The sequence below is a fragment of the Anser cygnoides genome, chromosome 3 (genome assembly GCF_040182565.1).
Source record: "Anser cygnoides isolate HZ-2024a breed goose chromosome 3, Taihu_goose_T2T_genome, whole genome shotgun sequence".
NCBI lineage: Eukaryota > Metazoa > Chordata > Aves > Anseriformes > Anatidae > Anser > Anser cygnoides.
The window spans coordinates 14,791,083-14,815,946 of NC_089875.1; the positions used below are offsets into that span (position 1 = coordinate 14,791,083).

Below are 24,864 nucleotides of genomic sequence, written 5' to 3' on the forward strand. Positions count from 1 at the left end.
TGACCTAGGAATGTAGAAGGGCAGGGTAAGGACAACATGCTTTTTCCCCTTAGCAGTGCCTCTGTCTTCAAGGAAGGCTGCTTGGAAGGCTACTATGTGGCAGAAGTGGCTTCAAGATCTCAAGTCCCTTTATTTGTTTTGTTCATTTCTTTTTTTGCTGTGAAGATCTCAGCAGAAACATCAGCCTGGCTAAAATAGTCACTGACAGATCTTAAATATTAATAAACGTATCTGCCTTCTGTAATTTGAAGCAATGTTCCAGATCAGGGTGCTGCAAAAGCAGCTGTTTGCTTGCAAGATCTGGCTGAAGAGGAGGCGCACGTCAAAAGGGGGATGTGCAGAATGCAGAATTTGCAAAAGAGGGTGATGGAAATAGCTGTGACTGCTAGCAGAGCATGCAGTAAAAGTCCTCCAGTTGTAAGTGGGTAAGTTACATTGAAGGAAATAGTTGTCAGCTGGTATAGATATATAGCCCCAACTGCCTAAAATACAGGTCCCAAAGGGGAATTCGTCATAGACTTTTCTTTACCAGTAAACTTGAAAAACAGAAGCCTAGATTTACAGAAGTAAACAGCAGGGTCTGGCTGGGAATTTTCCCTGAAAGTGTTTTATGTTTGTTTGCCTGTATATGAAATTTGATAGAACAGTTCTCTGTGAAGATTTTTCTAGGAAAGTGTAAAAAAGTGCCATAAAAATGGAAAACACTTCAGTTCCGATACTCTACTGCAGTGCTGCTCCAAGGGAGCTGCAGTTTGCCTGCCCTAAGTCTCCATCTCTTCTGAGGTCCAGTGTGAGTCCCTACTGGGACTGCCTCTTCACCACGATGCCCCATGGCCAGGGAGCCCTGGGATGCTCCTCCATCGGGTCCTGCCAACTGAAGAGCAGGAATATAAGGCAGGATGTTATTTCTGTATGGAAACATAGTCTTTTAGCTGAAAACCTGGGTTTTTTGTTGTTTTGCTTTGCCTATTGCATTCTCACTAAAATTTTTTCTTGTTCTTTTTGAACTCTTTTCTTTTTTGCAGGGAGATTTTAAAAAAAAAAAAAAAAAAGCTCTGCTTTTAGACTAGCTTTCAAACCCTTTTTGATGGCCATAAATATATCAACACAGCCTGCTGGTACGAACTGATAACTATTCTTAGTCATGCAGTATGGGTTTACCGAACATTAAGAAACCCTCATGACCAAGCACTTTTCCTCCTGCTTTACCCAAACCAATCTTTTATTTTCAGAGTATAGGGGGTTAATATAATAAAGCACCAAATAAGTAAATGCTAGCCTCAAAATACACAGTGTTGAAGTCAGCAATCCTGCAAAACCAGTTAGCTCACCATCTAGGAAAGTTGCCAAGATAGTGCATCATACACAGCTCTCATATGATATCAGACCAAGCAAATCCGAGCAAGTTACAAACGTGCTAGAGCTCTTCTGTCAGTTTGGTGAGATTACCTTCACCAACCAAAGGACATAAAAGCTTTCTTCAAAGAAGTGAAACACAGACTGTCCTGCAGAGATGAACATGATGCCCAACAGCCAGGGAATTGAACAAAGCCTGGCTGTGCAGACAGCACGAAGAACAGCTCACTAATAACAAGAACAATTCAGAAGGAACCACCCCAGCAGCTTAATCTGTCCCATCCCTCAGAAACAGAGTACAGAGGAAGTAAGCAGAAATAATTTCATATCATTATGGTACCTTTTCTGCATCAGATTGCAATCACTCCCACTTTCCTATGTAACATTCCTAATTTAGGAGTCCAGCAGTTTTTTAGGGAACACTCTCCACTTTAAACACAGCTCAAGCTTTGAAGAACAAAGGAAATTAATTTTGCTGTCTGTCTGTATTATTACTTATCCCCACTGTGTATTAAGAAGCTCCAGCTGAGAGCAGAGTGCCTAGTGTGTCCTGGGCTGCAGAAAGCTGTGAGCAGGACATGAGTTTCATTTTCAGTGGCCTGTGAGGAGTCAGGCTCTGCTGCAGTGAAGCAAATGTGGAAAATTTGCCTGTTCTCTGAGCAGAATGCTGGCAAAAACCTCTACGTTTAGACTGAGAATTAGCTGAAATCCAAACATTCTGTGAGCTCAACTTTTTATTTTTTTTGTATCATAGTATTAAATGAAATCCAAAACCTGATTTTTAAATTGACTTATTTAATTATTTATTTATTTATTTGTTTATTTTTGTGACAAATGGAGAATGACACTTGGAAAGATTTGGGTCTCCAGGTTTGCAAATTGTCTTTTGGTCATTTGACCTACCTATTTCCCTTCTCTTTATGAAAAGCATTGAAAATTCAGGACCAGAATTTCAACCCAAGCTGAATTTTTGGAGTCTGGAAAGAGTTCTTAGGATGGAAAATTATTTTTTTCTCAAGTTGATGGAGAACCTACTGGTGGGAAGAGGAAGGCACCAGGTCTTTACTGCAAACTCTACCCTGGTCCTCGAAAAAAATTAACTACTTTTCAGTCCCATCCACCTGCCTCTGTGGCTTAAAAGAGTGCTGCCATTATGCTTGCTAAATTGAATGGCAACCCTGGCAAAAGAGAAAGTAGTAGCCCACTAAGATCTGTAAATGGGCTAGTTCAGAAAAGGCTGCAAACACATCAGTTATCGGGTAGCCAGTAAACTAATTCAAGACTGAGAGAGATTGCTGTTGTGTGCAATTACACATTGGTATGCCTTTTATTTTTTTTCCTGAAGTACACTGAAATTACAGAGCACAGGGCAGAGGCATGGCAATAGATCAGTTCCAGTGTATATCAAACTGGCATCAAGAGAGGGTTTTAGCAAAACCAGTGGTGATCTTTTTGAAACCTCGAGCTCTGCCTATAAATGTTACAAAACTATTCCTGAGGGTTCATCTCACCTGTTCTCCATTCCTTACCAAGGTAAGGTAATATAGCTTTTCCCTATTTTTAGCTACTAGAAAGATTTTCCTAAAGTCTAATCCAGACTCACCTCACTGCAATCTAGGGCTGAGCTTTTTAACTGTCCTGGAGTGGACATGGAGAAGAGTTTACTCCCTCCTAGTCTGCATCTGCCTTTCACATACTTGGAGACCACTCCTTCATTTTTCCCTGGAGACCTCCTCTCCAGACTTTTGCTCTGCTCTGCTCTCCAGCAGCAAGCAGGCTTAGCTGGCATTCAGGAGCTGGTAACACTGCCACACACTGAAAATGTAGGCAATAGCAAGAAGGGAGGGCTGGCACAGGCAGAGATAATAATACGTATTATACTGAACTTTATGTCAGGACCAGAAGGCTCTTTATTACGTGATTTTCTTCTTTACTGCTCCCAACAGAGCACCAAATGCATATATTAGACTGTAAACCTCTACAATGCAATCTATGTAAATCACAAATATAAAGCCATGTAATGTTCCCTCATGGTGATCCAACATCGGCATCATCAGCACTGTCAAAGCCAACAGGGGCTCATTATTGCCTTCACAGGCATGTCTTTGCTGGCTGAGATAACAGAAAACATTTTTTCCTTGCTTGGGTTGCACCCCCCAGCTCAACCAGCCTGGCTAAGGGGCCAGCAGCTCCTTTTGTTGGAGAGGTGCTGGCATGAAAGCTGATCAACAGGGGCTGTGTAATCAAAGCTCTGCTAAGTTATTACCCAAAGCTGCTCTGTTGTATCCTGCTGGAGGTATCTAGGAGCTAGAGGCAGAGCTAAGCCCTGGAGAGCAGGAACCTCAAATGTTCATATAATGTCTATTAAGTTATTTTGTTACTGCTTGGAAATTTCCTTGCAGTTGAGGGGATTTGAGAGGGATAGAGTGAAAGGGGCTTTCTGAGAATGGTGCACAGCTGGAGGAAGGGGCCAGAGAATCTCTGGGCACAGACCTTCCCAACATAAGGACACTTAAGAAATTCTAGAAGATAAACACAGGAAGGGTCAAGACAAGCGTTAATCTTGACTGGTAGGTCATGGTAACCCAGTCTTGGGTTTTGGGGGGCCCTAAATTGGCTTTCAGCCCATTTCTGGTACTGGGGATGCTTGTGCCTCTTGCAGCAGCTGCAGGGAATCTGCCCACAGACAGCTTTTGCCTTCACGCTCGCCTCTGAGGAGGCAGGTTCACTCGCTGTGAAAGATGCCATTTGAAGAAGCTTCACTAGAGGAAAACTGGTTTGTGAAACAATCGGGAGCCCTTGCTGGTGAAATGATCAGTGGCACGTAATTTCATGTTAAGAGGCATTTGCCTCCTGAGGGCCGTGCTAATGGAGTCTGACTGGGCGTTGATTTGGCTATCCTTCACTGCTAGGTAGACAGATACCCTTTTCCACAGGCGGGCAGGCTGCGAGTTAATGATCCTTCCTCACAGGGGCTCACAGGCAGCGAGCTCTGACGGAGATCCCCATGACAGACAGCTCATCAGAGAGGTCAGCGCACCCCTGGGGGGACCCTGCCTTGCCAGGCCGCTCTGCCAAGCTGGGAGAGCCTGGGGTAAGCTCAGATAACTTTGTCTTCAGCCTGGCACAATGCACCTGCTGACTAATAAAGGTATTAGTTGGTTGCACTGCATTTAGTAGCCCCAGAAGTGAGCTGGTATGCCACAACCCTATATTTCCAAAAGATGGTCCCAGCCTCACAGGCAGGCAGTGAAGGACAGGGTTTTGACGAGCGTCCTTCAGCCTCCTCTGAAGGGAACTGGATCCAGCCACGCCAGGCCCTCCACAAAGATGCAGCAACAGACCAGTTCTCCTCTGCCACCTTTTGTTTCAAGGCCTGCCTTTCTGGATTTCCAGCAAGTCACCTTTCCCTCTAGCACCCATATTTTTGACTGCTCAGCCTGAGGTGTCTCTCACCAGGGGTGCTCTAGGACATATTATTGTTCCCAATGAGTTCCACCAGTAGTTCGTGAAAACCAGTAGATCTGAAAATTAAACCATTAAATCCAAATTAAGTCACCAAAAGAGACTCGTGACAAAGCAGTTGTGGGAAGTGATTTAAGCAAGAATACACAGAGGGAAAAATGGGTAGGAGTGGGAACAGGCTCTTTATCTTTGGAAAGGCTCTCAGGCTGAAAAGGTAAGGTCTGCTTCAGTCTCATTTGATGCCTCATGGAGATTGGCATTGACTTCATGCTCCTTGCTCTCAGACCTAGGGTGATACACACAAATGACTGAGGAATATCTTACTCCTTCCCATTCTTTGAGAGAACATTGTGTCTGTCTCTAACATGGTTTTCTTGTTTACCATTCTAAATAACAACCTGGTGGTGGCAGACAGATGGGCAAGATGAACTTAAAGGTCTTTGCCATGCCTAATGTCTATGATTTTATGAGTCATTTCAGTCAGAAAGAAAGGGGAGATGAAATGTTTGAATGGAGCTAAAAGACATGACATCATGGTTCTGTTTCCTTTCTTTGAAATTAGCAATAAACCAAATTACTCTCAGCCACTTATCATTAACAAAAAATCTTTAACTTGCTTTTTTCCAAAATATGTTTCCCTTCTCTCCTAAATCAATTCACTAGGGAAAAGCAGGAGGCTTTCTCTTGTATACGCACAGCAGAGCAATTTGGCTTTTGAAGAAGTAATAGAATTTCAGGCATCACAAACGAATCAGCAATGTCTCAGCTGTACGTACATCCAAACAGCAACTGAAATATTTAACTGCAGCCTTTAGCAGCATTTTTTGTTCTGGCTGCTCAGTTGAACATCCTGTCCTGCTGGGCTGGCTAAAACGCCCTGGTGAAATCCTCTTGGCATTGCTGTTTGTGCCTTTCAGAGCACTGCTTCACGTAGCCGACTTCATTTTAAGGTGAGAATTGCGGGTTTTCCTCAGAGGACTTCGACGCACAATGACATTCTCAGTGACACATAATGTCACATGAAGTGGCATTCACCCACGAAGGGTCCTGAACTGCTTCAAGGACACTACGTCATTCATGAGCCTTATGCAGATAGGGGCTCATTCACACATGCCTCTCTCCACTCCCCCCTGCCTCGGAGCACAGGAGCCCTTTGCCCCAATACAGCCCGCTCCCTCCTGACACCTCCTATCCCTGCTCCAGCTCTTTGCTGCAGAAAAGGAGGATCACAACTTGCCAGACTGAAGGAAGGAGGGGCACTGCTTGTCTTCTCCTGTGCTCTGATGTTGGTCAAAGCGATGCCTGGCTACAACAAGGGGTTTGAGAAAAAGACACAGCAACAGCAGAGCGTAACCAGCTATGGGCTGCAGTTTCATCTGTGATGCTTGCTGTGACAGTACAGGGGTACTGGAGAGTAATTCACAGCCTCCTGAAAGCCTACCTCTTCAATCCTGACAGCTCAGCAACCCCTGAGACTTTACATAAGGAGAGAGGGGACAGAGCCTCCTGATGCAAGCACAAGTTGCATGAGTTGACTTGCCCATTTCAGAGTGATTAAAATGTTGGCAGCGAGAAAAGAGCTTCCCAGATCACATCAGGGCTGCAGCTTTGATTTCTCTTTTCTGCTTGTCTCCCAAGATTGAGACTCCCTGGTCCTGTTATGCACATGGTACAGAGAATAAATAGGGATTGCTACATATAAGTAGGTATTTGTTTCTGTAACTCCAGGGGTGTAAAACCAACCCTAGAAATGTCTTACTTAAACATTGCATCTTGCCTACGTTCTTTGCCATCCCTATGCTGCAGACCTTCCTAATCAATATGGACAGAAATCCCTTCCTCACACATGACCAGATTTTCCTTTTCCAGCTTAGAGAAGTTTCCCTTTGTCCTTGCTGCTTTGCTCCATCCACACCAATGCCCTTCAGACCCTTCCAGCAGTCACTTGGTTGTTGCATTGCTTGCTCCAACCTCGTCCATGTTTTTGACCACAAACTCTCCCACTCAAGCTGAAAGAGCAGTTTGTTTTCAGGGCTTCAAGAGCACAGGCTGAAAATAAAATCCAGATACTAGACAGCAAACTCTACAAAAAAAAAATAAAAATTAATCTACCTCTGTGACCACGATGAAGTATGAGGACTTGCCAAAATAGCAATATAGCAAGCAGGTATTTTTTCTTATTTTTTTTTTTCAAGGAGTGGATGGCATTTGCTCCTACTGCTGAATATCTCTTCTGAACTATTTATGGCCAAGGAGGTTTCAGGTCTTATGTGTCATTTTGTAGAAATCCAGACATTACAGCTCACCTTGTCTAAACTATCCCCACACAGGAACACCTTCCCAGATCTCAGGGGACAGTGATCTACACCTCCAAGAGACCTCATGCTCAAATATGCTCCTCATGCTCCAGTTTCTGCAAAGGTGGAGATGCAGGTAGCTGTTGTCAAGGCTTTCAGTGCAGCAATGGGCTCTGCAGTCAAGTCTTGTGGGACTGTTCCTTGCGATGATGAGGACACTGCTCTGCCTGATTGTCACCCCCAGCTACTAGCTTCCCTTCTCTTGTAGAACAACCCTCATTTTGCTGCTCCCTGACACCTCTGAGCAAAGAACATCACTGAGAAATGATTTTCACAGGATGAATGGCAATGTATGAAAAACTGGTGTTACATTGCCTATCGTAGTTTTACCCTGAGATTTACCTATGCTTATGACATTCGTTTGAGGTTATTATCAGTACTGAGATTACTATAATACTCTGCTCCATCTGGTCACCTTAAAATGGAAGCCTTGGTATCCCCTAACTGGATGCCCCAGACAGACCTGAACAGGGTTTACAAATAGTGTCATTTCTACATTTTATCCTTAATCCTCACTGTGCAGTTGCTAGGAACAATGATCTTATTTGCTTCGCTAATAAGTGCAGCCACATATGATGAACGCTTCGGGTTGGGGAGGTATAGGTTGGTAGAGATATTGAACATACTGGAAGGGTGATTTTATGCTGATAATACTGTCACCACCCTGTGCTCATAGTGGAGATAGCAGATGATGCATGTTCTGCCAAAGAGATTTCACAGAGGTTGTGATTTTCCTTTGCGCTGAGCTATGACAGCAATCTCTCAGCTTAATTAGCAATTGCCGAAATATGTCACACTTGGTAGGAGGTAAATTATTTTGGCCTTATCAAATCATTTTCAAACATGCTGTTTCCTTTGTGGTCACAAAAACATTAAAGCCTCAAATCAGCAAGGGAGCTGGTACAAGGGAAAAAAAAGTTTTGCTATAATATCAGGGCTTTGTAACAAAACAGTGAATATACAAGTATCTCTGCTCCAGGTTTCACTGTGACATGGATCACTGTAATATTGTTCAGGTTTGGCTGACTTCCCAAAATGAGGGGGAGCAGCTATTTCCCCAAAATCATGTTGTGGCAAACAGCTAGTCAACGTAATCTTCACACATATCCCATTTCAAAAGCAAAACAGAAGCTCCCTGGTTCAGGTATGATCTGCAACGTTGAGAGATGTTCAGATCTTGACCCTTTTTTTAAAAAAAAATTCTAAATATTTTCTTTGTTTCTTGCCAAAGAGCAGCATTTTAAACATCTAAAGATAGAATTCTCACTTTTGACTGTAATGGGTACCCCTGTATGTGGGCAGTGGCGTAAGCAGGAAAGTTCTTGCTCCTCGGGAAGATGCTATGGCACAGCATCAGCTGGCTGACCTTGCAAGAGGAAAATCAATCCCATTGCCCTGGTTCAGGTCCATTACCCTCATTCAGGTCCTTCTTCTCCCTGTGAGCTCAAGAAGACACCACACGACTCTTTGGAAAAGCATTTCCCATCCCGCAGACTGAAAGTGTCCTGGGATGATGTGGCTGAGCACAGCCACTCAACTGAACCAGCAGACCTGTCTGACAGTGGCTGCCGAGCTGGTTTTCCATATCCTGCAAACTCTCCATGTGGAAAACAACCAATTTGCCATCTGGTAAGAAACATCATATATATGACTTAGGTTTAAGAAAAAGTAAATAAAAAAGTTTTTTTTTTTAGCCTTAAGGTCTTCCTTGGACATCTCCTTTGGCTTGCTGCTGGAGCCAGGACAGTAGGCTAGCAGCACCCTGGTCTGGACAGGGCCAAGCCTCTATGGGAAGCAAGCATTTCTCAAGTCCTGTAAGCCTGGCCTGTACCACTCTTTCTTCCTCCACCCAGCTTTTGGAAGAACTACCTTGGACTTTTGGAACCAGGTTGAAGGCCTCAATTGCCTTTGTTGTGCATAAACCTTCCCCACTAAACACCACACCACTGGCAGGCTCTTTCCTCCCTCCTTCCTCAGGATACCTCTCCAAAGTCCCAAGTGACCATGGAGGACAAAAATCGCTCACCCTCAGAGGTTTTGCTTTTGAAACTTTCTGTCTGAGAAGAAGCTAATGAATATGACTGCTTTTTCAATGCTGATAAATAACAGCAGCCTGAATCCCACTGGCTTCCAATGCAATCCATGTTCTTGTGACTCTCTGGGTTTTAAAGACGAGAAGGAAATTTCCTGGCACTAAAGGGCAAGCCCCAATCTCAGCACACTTCCATTGATGTTCCCTGCGTGTCTGCTCCTCGTGGGGCTGCTCAGCTCCACGGGGTTGCTCTGTTCACTTCCTTTGAGAAAAACACCTTCCTGTGTACAATATGTCATGAAAGGCAGATTTATCTCTCCTCTGACACAGCCACACTCTGGTGTCCCCGTTTCAGCTCTTCAAGCACTGTAATTTATGTGATTCTCACCCGTCACCCCAGCAACGTCCAGGACAACACACAGGGAACCTAAGTTCAACCTACAGACAGTGGTGGTACGACTGCACCCAGCAGGAAGCTGCTTTGTCTTTCAAGCTACGTGTAACAGAGTGTGCTTTCTGCTGGACAGATGACTCCTTCCTATACTTTCTTGCATATTTGAGAAGATATTTCCTGGTATAAAGGGTATTGATACCAAGCCTGTGTTACAGGGATGGGCTGCCTGAAGTGTGCTGCATTAATTAAAACAGTATAATTTCTGCTTGTAATTAATCCCTAATAGGTTTTGAAGATTGGCTCATTCATTCATCCTGGGACATGGTAAATGGGAAATTTCTGGCTAAAGGAGCACTGGGCCCAAGGGGCAGAGAGATCAACACCAAGGTGTGCAGAGGCTGACTGCACGGCTGGAAAGGCAGGAGGAGAGAGTCTGTGCAATGGCCAGAGCATCTTGGTCATGGTGCCTTCCAACAGGCACCATGCAGATTCCCCTCCTTTTGTACTCTCTGCAAATAAAGAGGAAGCAAGACTCAGGCTCACCCTCTTTTTTGTACCAAAAAAACCCTCCATGCCAAATCTAGCAGAGACACAGGCAGCCTTCAAACATACTTGCTGCTGCTTCACATAATGACAGATAAGAGAAATGCAACAGAAACCTCTGCCACTATGAATGCATTAAGGACTGAATCACCATATAAATCCAGGACAGGTACTTCCAAGGGCAAGCGAGTGCTGCTATTGCAGTATTCCTACCACAGCTTGCTCCTGCCAACAGGTCGAGCAATGACCCTTCTCGGCATATTGACAAAACTGCTTGATGAGGGGAGGAACCTCCAGTGAGGATGGACTTTGCAGAAGTTTACTCAGCTCCCTGTTCTTTCCCAGTGCACTGGCAGTGTGATCTGCCCAAATAGTGGGTATTGTGTGTGCCTGGTGGTTATGGATGCAAAGGCTGCTAGAGACAGGCATCACCCACAGGGAGCTGCATCATCAGGAGAAGCAGGAATGCTACTGTTACCTTTCCATGATGAACGTCTTTCTGCTCTTGAGTCCTCAATTCCCTCAATGAAGCAGAGCCAATGTGCTGCCCCATTTAGAGGTAGTGTGTATGGAGCAAGGGATGATCTGGGTCTGATGTTCGCACAGAAATACAGGAACCCTGAACTGAGACACTCTTTGTTTCAACCCAAGCTACAGTGAAAAGTTGCTCTTTGATATTACCTTCATTTTCGCTTAAATGCCGCTTCCTTCTTCTCCATTTTCAATATTTCACCTGAATAAGAAATGTGTGGAGAAAACAAAACTCCACTTGCAGTTCATGAGCAAAAAACAGACAAACAATATTACCTATTCCCCAGGCTGGATCCAATGCCCTGAAATACCTGAAATTTCTAGCTGTTAATAAAAAAAGTGAATATCAACAAATGCTTCTTATTCTTCTTTCAGTCAGAGTGCTTACATGCACTGAAAACTTCCAAGATGATCTGTTTTCCAATCAGCAGACATACACATTTGTATTATGGGTTTGTTGCTATTATACAACACAAAAGTTATTAAAAATGGGGGAGAGAGTCATTAGGCATAATTTCTTTGACACAATTAGAATCAGAATACCTAAAGGCTTGAAACAAGGTTTGTGAGGGGAAAATTGCTAAAGTGTTGACAGAATAAAGTGAGATAGGGTAAGAATAAGAAACTATCCCCATGCGATGTAAACATCCATTAAAATCATGGGAATTCTGAAAGCCCTGGGAAACAAAAAATTTGTTTCCACCACAGTTTAGGAATAGCCACTGCATGCCACATGCCAAGATGATCTTCGTGAGTTTCATTAAAGGAAAGCTTCCAAATGCAGATGAGACATCCTCAAGGCATATCAGGAAGCACCCAGCAACGCTCAGGGTCAATCCAATCTGTCACAGCTGTGGTTCAAATTAAGACTAAGCAGACGCAGTGAAACCTTAGCAAAGACAATTTGGAGAGTCTTTGGATCAATGCTGTAGGAAGGTCCCATAAGGTCACTTAAGTTATTGCTTTACAATAGCTCCTGTGTAAGTGCAAGCTCCTAATTAATTGCTTAATTAGTTGTAGGCTGTAGAAACCTGCTAAGAACAATGCCATCTGTGCTACAAGGTCAAGGAATGAGGACACATTCAGCAAAATTATTTATTGAGTGTGCTGTCTAGAATGAAATCCAGAAATCCTAGGCTGGGATGATTACTATTTTAGTCCAAAGGCCCACGTGTCTGGGGACACAAAATCCCATCTCCTGGGATATCACACCTAGGAAGATTTTGAATTTGCTGTCTGTCATTATCGACACAAGGGAAGGGAAGTGCTGGGAGCAGCTGTGAGGCTCTGAACCATGGACAGGGAATTCTTCACCAACTTTTGAGGGGGAATGTGATTTCTTCCAGATATCCCCCATTAGATGACTGAGAAAGAAAAAATGAAATCTCTTCCAGGATGGTTTCCTGAACAGCCCTGGAAACAAAAGGTTTGGCCTCTCCTACTCCTACCATCACATTTCTGTGCCTCATCCAAGAGATAGGAGCCTTAAGGAGAAGACCCTCATGGTGATATACCTCGTGATGCTGGGATGGATGCTAACAGAAACTCTCCTTTCTTTTCAGGGAGAAGATGGTTAGTGACTGGAAAGGAAAATTGTTGCAGCCTAATTCTGCTGGATATTGAGTCCTTTTGGTATCCACATGAAGATTTAAGGGCAGGAGCCAGTAACAGCGTAACAGGAGACAATCTACCTAGGAAATTGCATACCATACAACAGCTTGCAAGTATCTTTGTTTATGAGCAAAGTAAGGAAGTGCTATTACTACCTGGTGCCTTTTATATCTGGAGAGCAGCTCAGAGAGGCCATGACATGAACTACATGAGTATGTCTATGTATGTGTATGGCATCACACCACTGCTTATTCTCCTTTGGCCATCCATGTACTAGGGCCTGGGAATTTTGGATAACAACTGTTCTGAGTTTCATTCCTTCCTGTGGACTGCATAATAACAAAGCATTCACTCCAAGGAAGGCAGGATGAGGAATGTGGTGAAGCAGGGACTGTCAGTTCCATCTCTTGCTCTGCGCCATGGTCGCTCTTCTTTCATCCCTGGTCTCTCCACTTCTTTTGGAGGAAGCTGAGTTCCTCTGTGAACAAGCAAGGACTTCCATTCACCCAAGCAACCATGAATCTTTCACACTTCATAGAAATAATACAATAAATGTCAAGATGTAGAAATGTCATTCATAATTCATTACTCATCACTCCCCATAATGAATGCATTTTAATACTACACTGGCATGGGGGAAGGGAAAAGAAAGATTTTCACAACAGGAAAAAGTTGGTGTTTTTTCCCCTGAGCACATAAAATACTACATTAGTTTTATTACCAACAGTACATTAAGATCATGTGCCTTGATAGGTGCATTTTAATGTCCTGCCTACCTCTGTGGGTACAGCTGGAGGCAAAGCATCCAGCAAATGCTGTTGTTTAGATTAGGAAAGAGTGTTTGCGAACAATGCAATAATATTAGATAATGAACTAATCTTTCACTTCTCGGTGAAAGATTTCAACCACTTTAGGCACAAATGAAACAAGGGCTGGAAGCAGGAGACCACAGGGACTGGTAAGAGGCAGTGCCAAGGCGCTTATAGATCAATGTAAGAACTATCAAAGCCGGAGAACACCTATCTGTATGCCTCAGGCAGCCTGAATTTCTAGTGGCTGCCTCATGGAAGCTGTTCCTGCTTGGCTCAGTATTTTGCCCAGGATCATGGGAACCAAATGTAATCTCTCCATTTAATTTAATGGGATGTGTTTATTTCTTGTTGGTCTTGTTGGTCCCCCTGGACACCGCCACTAGCAGCAGAAGCCTGTTTTTTACTATGTTGCCCTCTACTAGGGGGACCTAGTGGGCTCCCATAACACAATTAGTTTTCTATATTTTAGCTTTCACGTGAAGAAACCCTTGCAGTCAGTTGGAAAGTCTATAGGATCACTGTTGGGATGGTCATAGCAACTATTTGCTCCAGAGGAAAAACCTCAGAGCATAACCACCAGTGATGCATGCTGCTCAGGCACAACAGCTGAAAACATGGAAGCCACAGAGAGCCTTCTCCCTTCCTATCTCAGCAAATACATTAGTTTATAAAACAGCCACATTCCTGTCTCAGGTTCTGCCTTGCAGTGGGTCCTGAGACTCATCTGTTTCGATGTTTTTGATACAACAGATAATCCAGTGTGTATTTTAGGCTGAAGAGTATAGCCATTAGTTGTGGGAAGGCAGGATGCAGTTTTCGATACAAACTACACAGCTGCTGATAGGTCCTCATCCCTTCCTTTTCAGCTGGTTCTTCTGGCTTATCACAAAATAACCATATAAAAACTTTATTTCTTTTCTGCTGATGGGAAGTTGGTTAAATCAATGACCAGTTGCGGTTGTCTGGCAGGCATCTTTGGATGCCTAGATCATTACATTCATATCTTCCCTTCAAAGAGTTTTTCTGCAGTTCCTTTGAAAGAGATATGTAGATTATAATCAGAAGTGATCATTTCACTTTGTTGTGCATCCAAACAAAGTAGTAATTCAGTAGCACTCACCAAAACAGCTACTGAAAGATGGCGAGCTGTATATCCAAGATTAGAAGGTAGCCCTGAGTACACAGTGTTGATCTCCAAGAAGAAAAAGAATACTTGAACATTCTGCAAACTGATAAAAGGTTAACCTTAATCTTTGCTGTTGAAAACATCTATTCATTTTACCTCTGCATATATTAAACTTCAAATGTGTGTGCCTTCTTTCTTTTGTTTTTGTTTTGGAAAAGGGTACTGTCACGGTGTGAGATGAAAGAAAGTTCTATTATATAAACAGCGCTCTTCTTGCCACAGGAGAATTCAAAGGACATAATTTACCACTTGGATGTGAGGATGTACATCACATCACTGGGCTCCTGCTACAGCCCTTGAAGCAGCATCTAAAGCTTTTTGGCTTTCTTGCCAGCTGACAGTTGTCAAGCAGATAGTGGGATGGCCAACAAGGAGGGGGAAACAGGTCTGTGCTCCATTCCCAGATCTGCAATGGATCTCTTCTTTTCTCATGCCTTTTTCAGCAGGGGACCTACTAGGATGAAGGGAAGTCCAGATCTGAGTATGGAAATGTGCCAACACATTGCCACTTTTTCCAATCACGCATGACACCTCCCTGCTAGGACTTGGATGGGAGGAGTGGTCGCAGCTAGGACTGACATGCCACCTTCCTAGGTACATTTTCTCCCTGCAGTGTGTGTGCAGAAGTCTCAGGAGGGCTTGTCCAGCCTCCAAGCATGGGATGCTGCAACCCCAAATACAGGACTGACTTCAGAGCATGCCAAGTCTGTCTTCAAGAAACTACCCATCTTATCACCTCATGATGAATATAGCAAACGTCTGAGAGAGAAACTGTTTAAAGAAAGCATTGGAGAGCCTGCTGGTAACAATTTTGCATTTTCCTTCACTTGGAAAAGCAGGGCACTGAAGCACTAATCCCTGTGGGAGCTGACTGACACAGCACCATTAACTTATTGAGCTGTGACCGCTGACACCAGCGAGGGAGCTCCTTCTTGGCTCCAGCAGCACCAGAGGTTGCAACAAATAAATAAATAAAGAGGCAAATGCTACACAAGGGCATTTCAAAAACCTCTCTGAGGTGCCCAGAAGAGATTATGTCATCCATAAATGCATCAGGTTTCATATCTCAGGGCTTTGCAGGGGTGGAGGATGGTGCTTTGTCTTCCAGGGGGAGATGGTTGACTGCCACTCCACAGCAGCATGGACAACTCCCTACTCTCCTGGAGGCATGCAAAATCATGTTCCCTCTGCTTGCCCTTGGACAGGGAATATCTACCTCTGTGTTGTCTCTTAGAATATAATTCTTTCTGGACACTCTACATTTGCAAGTGTGAAAAACAAGTATTTAGCTGGGACTTGAGCAGTTTACTAACAAAAGCCCCTCACTGTAATTCTAATTTCCTGTCCATGCTTAAAAAAAAATCCTCTCTTACTAAGCTAAAAAAATCATAAAAAAAATAAAACATCACTGCCTAAAATTAAGATATTGTTTAAACTTTGTGAAAATTGCTTACATGTCAGGGTGCCTGAACCACCAAATCAACTGTTGACCTATCACCCTACTCCTCAGATGCCTCCACCAGATGCCTCTGATTTTGTGGGTAGCACAGATACACCAGGTTTAGTGGCAGGAGCACAAGTAACCTGTTGCGGGTGCATTATTCTGTGCTGAAACAATATTCACTGTCTCATAAGCCCGTGAAATAATGAGCCAATAGATGAGCAACAAAAATTAACAGCAGGGCAAAAAGAGGATGCCAGGAGGGAATAATGTTTTATACCCTTGGAGCAGAACTCTATTGATACGTCTCTTGGCTCCTGCTGTCTCAGCATAATGTGTGAGGCATAAAAGTCTGACAATGAACAATTCCCATACAAAGTTTGCCATTGTGCAGGATGTTCTTGTTAATAAATAGACCCCTAATCTCTTCACGCATTTCAAGTTGGTGTGTCTTCTGTCCCAAAACTTCCTTGTAATTAAACACCTCCATAATGAATTAAACTCTCTTGGGAACGTTACGTGTGAGCTACCTTTCCAATTTAAAATTAGCTTAAGGGCTGAAACGATCAGGCCATTCATTAATCTAATCTCTTTTTTGTAATTGTAGTTCGTGACTTGGAAATGTGACCACAAGATCAAAGGGACAAAGAGGAATGAAGAGGAAATTATACAAGACACTGATAAAGTTCTCTGGCCCAAGACTTCACCCACAGCCCAATGAAATCAGCAGTGCTGACACACAACACTAAATGACCATTTTTTTTGTGTGTGCAGAAACATCTCTCTCCTCAGGAGATGTCTACCCCGAAGTGAAAAATCAGCATAAGTCTACCCACACTCTCACCACTGGCTGGAAGCCAACTCCAGTCTGGAAAGCAGAGAATTAGAGGAGCGGGTAGTTAATGAACCCCCTTCAGAGCACCTATCATGGTCTGGGGCAGAGCTGGATGCTGGCAGCCCCCTGGGAATCAACGGGCCACGAGACACTCTCTGCCTCTCTGCTCTGGACTAGATTTTCCTCTCCTCTGAAAAGAGCAGAAGTTGCAAACCTTGAATGTACTGAACCATGTGACAGCCTTTTTGTAAAGCCAAGGGATGTCACCCAAACGTCCCAATTCCAGGGCCAGGGGCATCCATTTCAGAGCTGCGCTTCCAAGAACAAGAGACCCAACTCTTTCATGCAGTGCCACATGTTCCTGGCTATCTCAGCAGGTAGCCAGCCTCCGTCTGTACCTAGGCTGAGAACAGCAGCCATGTTATTTAACTCTAGCACAGGTTGTGCTGCTCAGTATTCGCTACCATCCTCTGCCCGGCAAATCTGCCATCTGCCTGCTGGGAGCAAAGGGAGGAGCACAGCCAGGCAGCCAGCAGCGACCTTCTGCACACATGCCCTGTTGAATACAGCCTCCTCTGTGCCCTGGCCACACACATCAGCTGCATGCCCCATGGGCTCTGCTGGCCTGGGGCGTTATCCTCCAAACACTTGAGACTCAGCTGTGAAAGGGAGAGCTCCAGCCCCACACAAAGCAAGTCTGGTGGTGTGATGCGTCACAGTGTTGTCCTGTCTCATGATTTTTCTAGCTGAGGTGGGGTCTAGGAGCTGGATTTCTAATGAATATTCAACAGATAACACCTGGATGTTATTTTTCTGTCCTTTTCAGCAGTGGCTACATGTCAAAATTTGATGCAGAAAAACAAAGAATGTGAAATACATTCACGCGTGTTGAGCATCTAATCTCTGTCTTTGATTAAGTTCATACTGTCTTCTCCCTCCCAGCGGGGACACGGACATTGTCGCTCTCTTCTATCTGGCAACCACAGTAACATGTCAAAATAAAGTTTTTTTCAAAGCCACTATCTCTGAAAATGGGATAGAAGGTAACCAAATGGCCCAGAAGTTATCACGAAGAAAGACAAGCTGCTCTTCTGGTTTATCGTGTATGCCTTGTGCCAAAGCAAATGCAAGAGAAAAGTGCACAAGTCCCTGCTTTTCTGCAAAGGCAATCCAAACGATGATATTTTGAGCTGTGCCATTCAAACAGTTCATGGATTGTGGGAATAATTACGGAGCCGTGCAGCCCTCAATCACTGCACGAGGGAATTAATTGCCACATGGAGTAACCATGGCAGACGGGAAGCGACTGCTCTCGTGTGCTTGGATTGCAGTCTGCTGCCTGCCAGACCACACGTGCTGCCAAGGAGGAGGGCAGGGCCAGGGTTTGGAGGCTCTTTAAGCACCTAAGCATGCAGAAAATTGTCCGGTGGGATTTTTCAGGTGCGTGCCTATGCCTCCTGAAAATCCCACTAAACCTGTCCTGGCATTTGTCAGCCTGAGAAAGCCAGCGGACACCTGGCTCCTGCTGCTTGCGGGAGAATCAAGGAATGAGCAGCCAATGAAAATTTACATTGACAGAAACAGGGAGGTTCAGCAGGAAGGATTTAGGGGAATGCAAAGAGATTATGCTGTCTGCAGGCTAGGAAAACCTTCCTGCTGGTCACAGATGACTCCGTGGAATGGAGTTATTTTAATTTTATTTATTTATTTATTTATTTATTTATTTTATTATTGTTATTGTATTAATCCAAAATTAATAGAGGAGGTGTTGTACCTGCTATTGTTTCTGCTCTGGCCCAGCTGGAATCTCTTGAATGCTTTGGTGGGGATGTACCAGGGGTGATGCGCTCCCCATGGCTCACATCCCACAGCAGAGCAAAGACAAAGGAAAGCTTATTCACACTAGCTCAGACTTAAGTTTCTGGTCATGTATTTCTTTTGAAAGATGGGAAAGAAAATTGTGCCAAGGTGTTGCCCTCTTTCCTTAAAGTAGACACTTGGAGAAAAAGAAGTCCCAGACAAAAAGGCCTTGCAGAATTACCAGCCCCAACTAAGCTTGACAGGCCCTTACAACTTGTCTGATAGGATTAATGGTAAACTTGGCAAGACCAAAATATTTTTTAAGTTTCTTTCTCTGACTTATGAGGCTTCAGAATTACCTAGAATCTACAAATCTAAGAACTTCTGTAAAAATAAAAAATAAATAGGGTCTTGCATAACCCCAGAGGGTGGAGATTTTAAAAACAAACAAACAACAAAAACAACAACAACAACAAAAAGAAAACAAAAACAAAAAACATAATGAGTTTTTTTGTTTGTTTGTTTTGATCAAACACTTTGATGAAAGGCATACGATATTTACACTTTCCTCTGCAAAGGTTTCCCTGCAAACTACATGAAAAAAATGATTGAACCCTTTAGACTCAGCTATAAGCTGTCCAAAAAATCACACAGTCAGTTTGTAGAAAAATAGAAAATTATCCAATATACACTGTCAACTGAAAAATCAGAGTACTAGGAAATGTTACCCCTCCTAAGCAGTTACCCTAAAGCCGTGTCTCTGGAGAGGTTGCCTGCATGGCTCACGTGAACAAAGCCCCTACCCTTTTAGCTGCAGGTTAGCTGGGATTGCCCAGGGAACCCAGGAACCATTTAATGGGATGTCAGAGTGACCAGGCAGACAACCTGTGCCAGTGGGGTTGTGGGACACCCACCCAATCTCACCATCCCTCCCAGCACTGGAAAGATGAAAAGCAGGGACTCACAGCTTTGGTTGGGATAGGAAGATCATTAGGCAATGCCCTGCCCATGAAAACCAGATATCCCGATAGCAAGGAACAGCTTTTTGCTCTCGTAGTGTGCATTTCTGAGCCCAGTGCTCCTCCTTGCTGGCTCAGACAGACCCGAAGCACATCTTCATTTCCACCACATGGCAGACCCTGCACAGCTGCACCGTTCAGTGCAGATGGCTTTCAAGAAGCCTTAAGTCAGCAGCACGTTGGCAAAAGCCTCCAGTCCCACACAGAGCGGAAATAGCTCCTGGCGGAAGCACGTTGCATTTATGGAGCGTGGGGAAAATTAATCTTTCCGTTCATACAGAGCATCTGTGAAACCTTACAACACCGATCCTTGTACAATTCTTTTGCACAGTGACACAGACATATGCAGCGTAAACGTACTGCTGGGTGCTGTGAGATTCAACCCTTTTAATTGAGCTGCAGTGCAAATGTATCTTTAGCAAATCAGGCCTAGATCTGCTGATATATTGAACATCTAAAGGAGCCCAGTTTTACTAAAAAAAAAAAAAAAGGTTGTCGCAGGTGCCAAGTCCTGGCACAAAGAATGCAGCCTCCACCTCTGCAGTTCCTATGTGCCACAGATTTTTCCCAGACTGGGCCTTTTTGTCAAACTACCCAGGAGACTTTTGAAACTTCAAAAAGGGTTGGAATGCAAGTACCAAGTTTTGATCTTCAGGTACAGTTCTGACATTTGACAAAGGATGGGGAATGTTAGCCTGCCATTACATGTTAACAAGGGAGCTCAAATTTTATTCAGGAGTTCAAGTTAAAAGATCTCCATAAATAGAAGCTGCACGCTAACAGGACATAATGTTTTACTACCTCACATATAAAAGATCATTCTGAATGCTACCTCATTTCATCAGCCCTCTCACCTTGTTTTTTAAAGGAGGAAATTAAATGAAAAGAACTGTCCTCATCCATCATTAAGCCCGGTAGTTTCAGAAACATCCCATTAACACTTCACTGTGCTTCAGTCACCCACACGGGAAGCTCCAGGACTCAAACCAGCAAGTCCCTGGTCCTAACACCCCCTTGGGAAGAGGCCATCAAAACATAATGTAAAGGCAGTCTCTCCTTTTCCGAATACATTCTCTTCCCCGCCTTCACAAGAGCTTTCCCACCTTTCTTATGCTCGTATCAAGGCAGCAGGGTCTTACAGGGTCATGCAGGCCCCTGGGATCAGATCACAGCTATTATGATGTCTTGTCCTTCGTATTCTGGCTCTCAGCACATTAGCTTCTCAGCCAAGCTGCTTTTTAGTACTTTATTATGTTGTTTGTTTTGCATTTATTGAGCTGCACTGGGCTTTCACTCTTTGGATAAATCCAGCTAGCAGTCCCCAAGCCTCCCAAAGGAATGCTACTGCAGGAAATTAATGAATGCACTGTTTTCCCCAACACAGGGCAAATACAGTGCCAGTGATGTCATACTCAGAACCCTTCCTTTGCTGCAGCTTTGGTGAAAAATCCTGCCTTGTCCAAGTACCAAAGTGCTTGTGGCTTCCTCCCAATTCCTTACTTTGTGCTGTCATCATCATCAGGCAAATCCCCTGACCCAAACTTGAGAAATCAATAGCACTCAGACAAGGAAACTTACTATTTTCCACTGGACAAACTTTAATTGTCTCAGAGGCTTTAAAGTTCAATGATAGACCATTTAAATTAAAACAAAACAAAACAAAATAAACAAACAAACAAATAAATAACCAACAGTCATGCCTTGTCTCTTTATTTGATATTAAAGGGCAGGATTCTTCAGATCTGAAGTGCCCGCTCTGTTTTGACAAATACGCCATGCTGGTAGATGTGTAGAGCAGGCAGATAAGAAAGGCAGGCAAGAGGGTGAATGATTTTGGTGCTGCAGAGCACAGAGTGTATTTCCAATAGGCACTGCTACCACCAGCAGATAGAAATACAAGCGAATGTTTCCTTGCAGTCACTGATGAGACTTCTAGTGTGACTTTCTGTCATGTTACATTTTCTGCCCTGCTGGGAAACTCAATAATTACTCTGCAGGCACTTCTGAAGACATACTTGTCGAAACAAATGATGGGGCATTAGGTGGTTGTTAGGCACAGGCTGGAAACAGCAAGCCTGTCTCAGGAAGGAAACAAAACCAAAACACCATTGCTTTTCCGGTAAAAACTACTTCTATATTAGTATTGGACAAAAAGAACAGACTGAGCAATTTTTCAGTGGGAAAGGAAATACTTTCCTGGAAAGCAAATCTGCTTCTGTAGAACAGAAATGAATTTCTACTCCTGTTTTTCTTTTCCAGATGATCAGCATAGGAAACACTAAATTATTTTAACCAATGGGAAATCTGAATGTTCAATATAGCAAGGGTGTTTTCCACTCAAAATCTGTATACAGAGAAAATTCCTAGCTGTACTTTGGTCAATGGAACCTGACCATTGTCAATTAAAACCTAGTATATTTTGTCTATCCGTTGCTCACTAAAATATCTCACAAGACTACCACTACCACCACAGAGACATAGCAAGGTGGAGAACAGTGTCTCACGCATACACACGACTCTGTTTAACCACCTCCCACCACCCTGAGAGGGTGTCTTGACCACATGCGTGTCTTGGTGAACTTTCCTTGCCAGTGAGGGATAATAGCTACTTTGTGGATGCAAAATTAATAATTAGCAGGATATACTTTAGCATTACCTCATGAGACAGGTAAAAGGCAGCAATTCCCAGAGGCCAGAAACAGCAGAGCATGGAGAACACAGTGAGGCCGAGATGGTCTCTTGGTGGCATCATCAGGAAATTGTCTTCGCTTTCGGTGTCACTTGAGTAATCGCTCTGGAATAGCAAGGGAGAGAGAAATGTAGAAGTGCTGGCTAGTTATATCATTATTTCTCCTCCACCATGGGCCAAGGCCGTGATCATCTGCCCATAAAACTCTCACCAGTCACCCCAGGGCGTTTCCTGGAAGACAGGCCTCCAGCACTCATGGTGGAGGCTTCTGGTGTCCCACCCTGGGTTCCCTACCATGCACAGGGCCACTTCTGGGGGCATTAGCACCCTGTTCTTCAGGGTCTGTGCACCCATTCTGCTCTGTTATGGCCCAACAGTGACAGGACCACAGGAGTTGGCATGTCCTCCTGCAGTGTTCACTCGTGATGGTGACATGTAGGAGTGGACACTGTGGCCATGGCACATCCCCCTCCCTGCCCTCCAGAAGTGGTCACAAAAGAATGAATCTCCTGCTTTAGCAGCAGCCTGAGGGGAGGCTGAGAGGCTGAAACCCTTTCATCTACCCCCAGATTAAACAGGAGTGAAGTGGGAGCACAGCTCAGAGGTATGGTGTTATATCTGAAAGTTGTAGGTTGGGATTGGATCTGCTCTGCCATCATGAAAGCTTGGTGAAAGCACCCCCAGCCCCGTGCCACAGTCAGTCCTCTTGTTCTCTCCTACTGCATGAACAGCACTGGTGTCCTCCTTACTAATACCAGGGGATTCCCCACTCCTTATTTCACAGCCTCCACCACTCTCCCGTGAACTAGAAGGCAAGAAATGAGAAATGATCAGAGATTTTGGATAGAAGAGAGATAGAAGAGAGCCTGCTCTCTGGTTGCTTCTTCCTCACATGCAGGGAGTCCACATGCAACAACAGGCACTGAGGCTGTGGTTATTCCAGAATTTGGAGTAAGAGTTTTGGTGCAAGAAGGGTCCCACAAAGTTTTTAAGTCACCCTGGAAGCACCTCCAGTCTGAGATGAGGTGGCTGAAAATCTTCTCAAAAATCTTCTGGGGTTGCTTGTTCTTTACTGATTGTAGGAGAAATGCTGTGCAGTACTTAATGAAATAAAGACACTGAAAGATGTCATATTTAGAAACTTGTCCTGTGCATGGGTCCTGTGACTGGCCTTTTAGCCAAAATGAGTGCTAAACTGATATTCTTCCACCAGTGAGTTATAACCTAGAAATTCCTGAACAGACTGCTAGGTGTCCAAGATGAAAATGAAATCATATGCAAAGAGGTAAGTTTCTAAATGACAGCCGACTACTAGTGAGCCATGATTAAGAAGGACCCAGAAAACACAGGCAGCCTAATCATATTTGAAAGGCTTAGCATCAGATAAAGCATTTACTTCCTGAACCAACTCATTTGGGAACCAGACAGGTGAGCTGACCCATTGCTTGCTAAGATGGACAGACCACTTCCAGAGGAATTGCTAGCAAACACCGGCCACAGACCAGAGAGGCCTGGGCTGTGGGAGGGACATGTCCCCATGCTCTGAGACTGTGGTGCACAGGAACACCTGCATGTGCAAAACAACTCTGTGGGACACCCCAGCCTGTTTTGGGAGCCTTGATAACCTAGCATAAATGACAAAGCTCTATTTGGCCCAAACTCAATAAAGTCCTGCTTCTGAAAGGACATCTGTTGATGCTGTTGTACAGCTTTTGAGCTTGGTTACTTACCTTTCTGCTTCAATTTTCAGAACAGGGTGTGTAAGTCACTTTTAATATCAATAATCTTTCATTTCGAGAGTAAAAGGAGGGAGGGGGAGGAAGAAAATCCACATCATTGCTGAAACTGTCTCTTGAAACAGTGCCCTTACCTGAATTTCATGACAGGGAAGATAAAATGGAAAATGCTTTTGATTACCCAGTTGTTGGCTGAGTAGTGTGCTGATATTGTATCTGTGGAGACTACCTGTCTGGTATTTCAAATTGCCTTTTGTTGTAGATCAAGATGAAATGTGGCTAAGAATCTCTAGATAACTTTGATCAAATGATGAACCATAAAATTATCAGTTTTGCTGCTTTTTAGAAAGCATTCTCAGGGTGGTGAAATCATGACACGTTAGACAGTTTCCATGCAAACTTGAGATGTGGCTGTTAGATTGCAAGAGTATAATAGCAGAAGTTTTCTTAATTATGATAACATAAAAACTCTTGTTGGGAAAGATGAAGTTGCTATAGAAATGTACTAATTGAACTGTAGATTTGTGCTGTGAATGCTGCTTTGATGGGTGAAGTCCCTGTAGTATTTATATTGGAGTAGACGATCTTACTGTCACTCACCAAGGGTGACAACAATTCTGATCAGAGAATGTAAAAAAACGTATCTCTTGCCCCTTCTGGATAAATGCTTTTTCCTCCAAGCAAGCATTCCTGGCTAATGTTCTAATTTTCTCTTATAATGTGCCCCCCCACCAACAAGCCTGAGGTTATCTAGACATCTTTCCTATCCAGAAACGTTTTTAACATGGGGAAGCTTTTGACAATCTGGCTGACTGTCTTCACTTGGTCGTGATTTCACAAGGGCTGCACACTGGTGCTGATGTGCTGGATACTAGAGTTGCTGAGAGATCAGAATTTCTGTCACCAGTTATAATCGCTTTGGGTTAACTGACTAATCCTGCATAATCAGGAATATTCTTGTCCACAGCATTGCTCCTTTCATGTTTAACAGCCTCTTCATAAACTTACATAGTACTTACTACATCATAATCACACTAATCTGACTGAAAGCTTTTAA

General features: G+C 43.8%; 1 protein-coding gene across 4 annotated transcripts in view; it reads right to left on the reverse strand.

Annotated features, from left to right (window-relative positions):
* Positions 1 to 24,864, reverse strand: part of SYNDIG1 (synapse differentiation inducing 1) — a 70,966-nt gene that overhangs the window by 23,203 nt on the left and 22,899 nt on the right. For 2 of the 4 annotated variants that reach the window (XR_010830063.1, XM_066993529.1), the window contains exon 3: positions 22,039 to 22,176. Coding sequence is in view for 3 of the 4 variants with exons in the window: in XM_066993529.1 (XP_066849630.1) it covers positions 22,039 to 22,176 (138 nt within the window). In the remaining variant the exon portion in view is untranslated. Of the gene's footprint in view, positions 21,458 to 22,038; positions 22,177 to 24,864 lie in introns of all 4 variants that reach the window. The other 2 variants (XM_066993531.1, XM_066993530.1) reach the window with 2 other exon arrangements.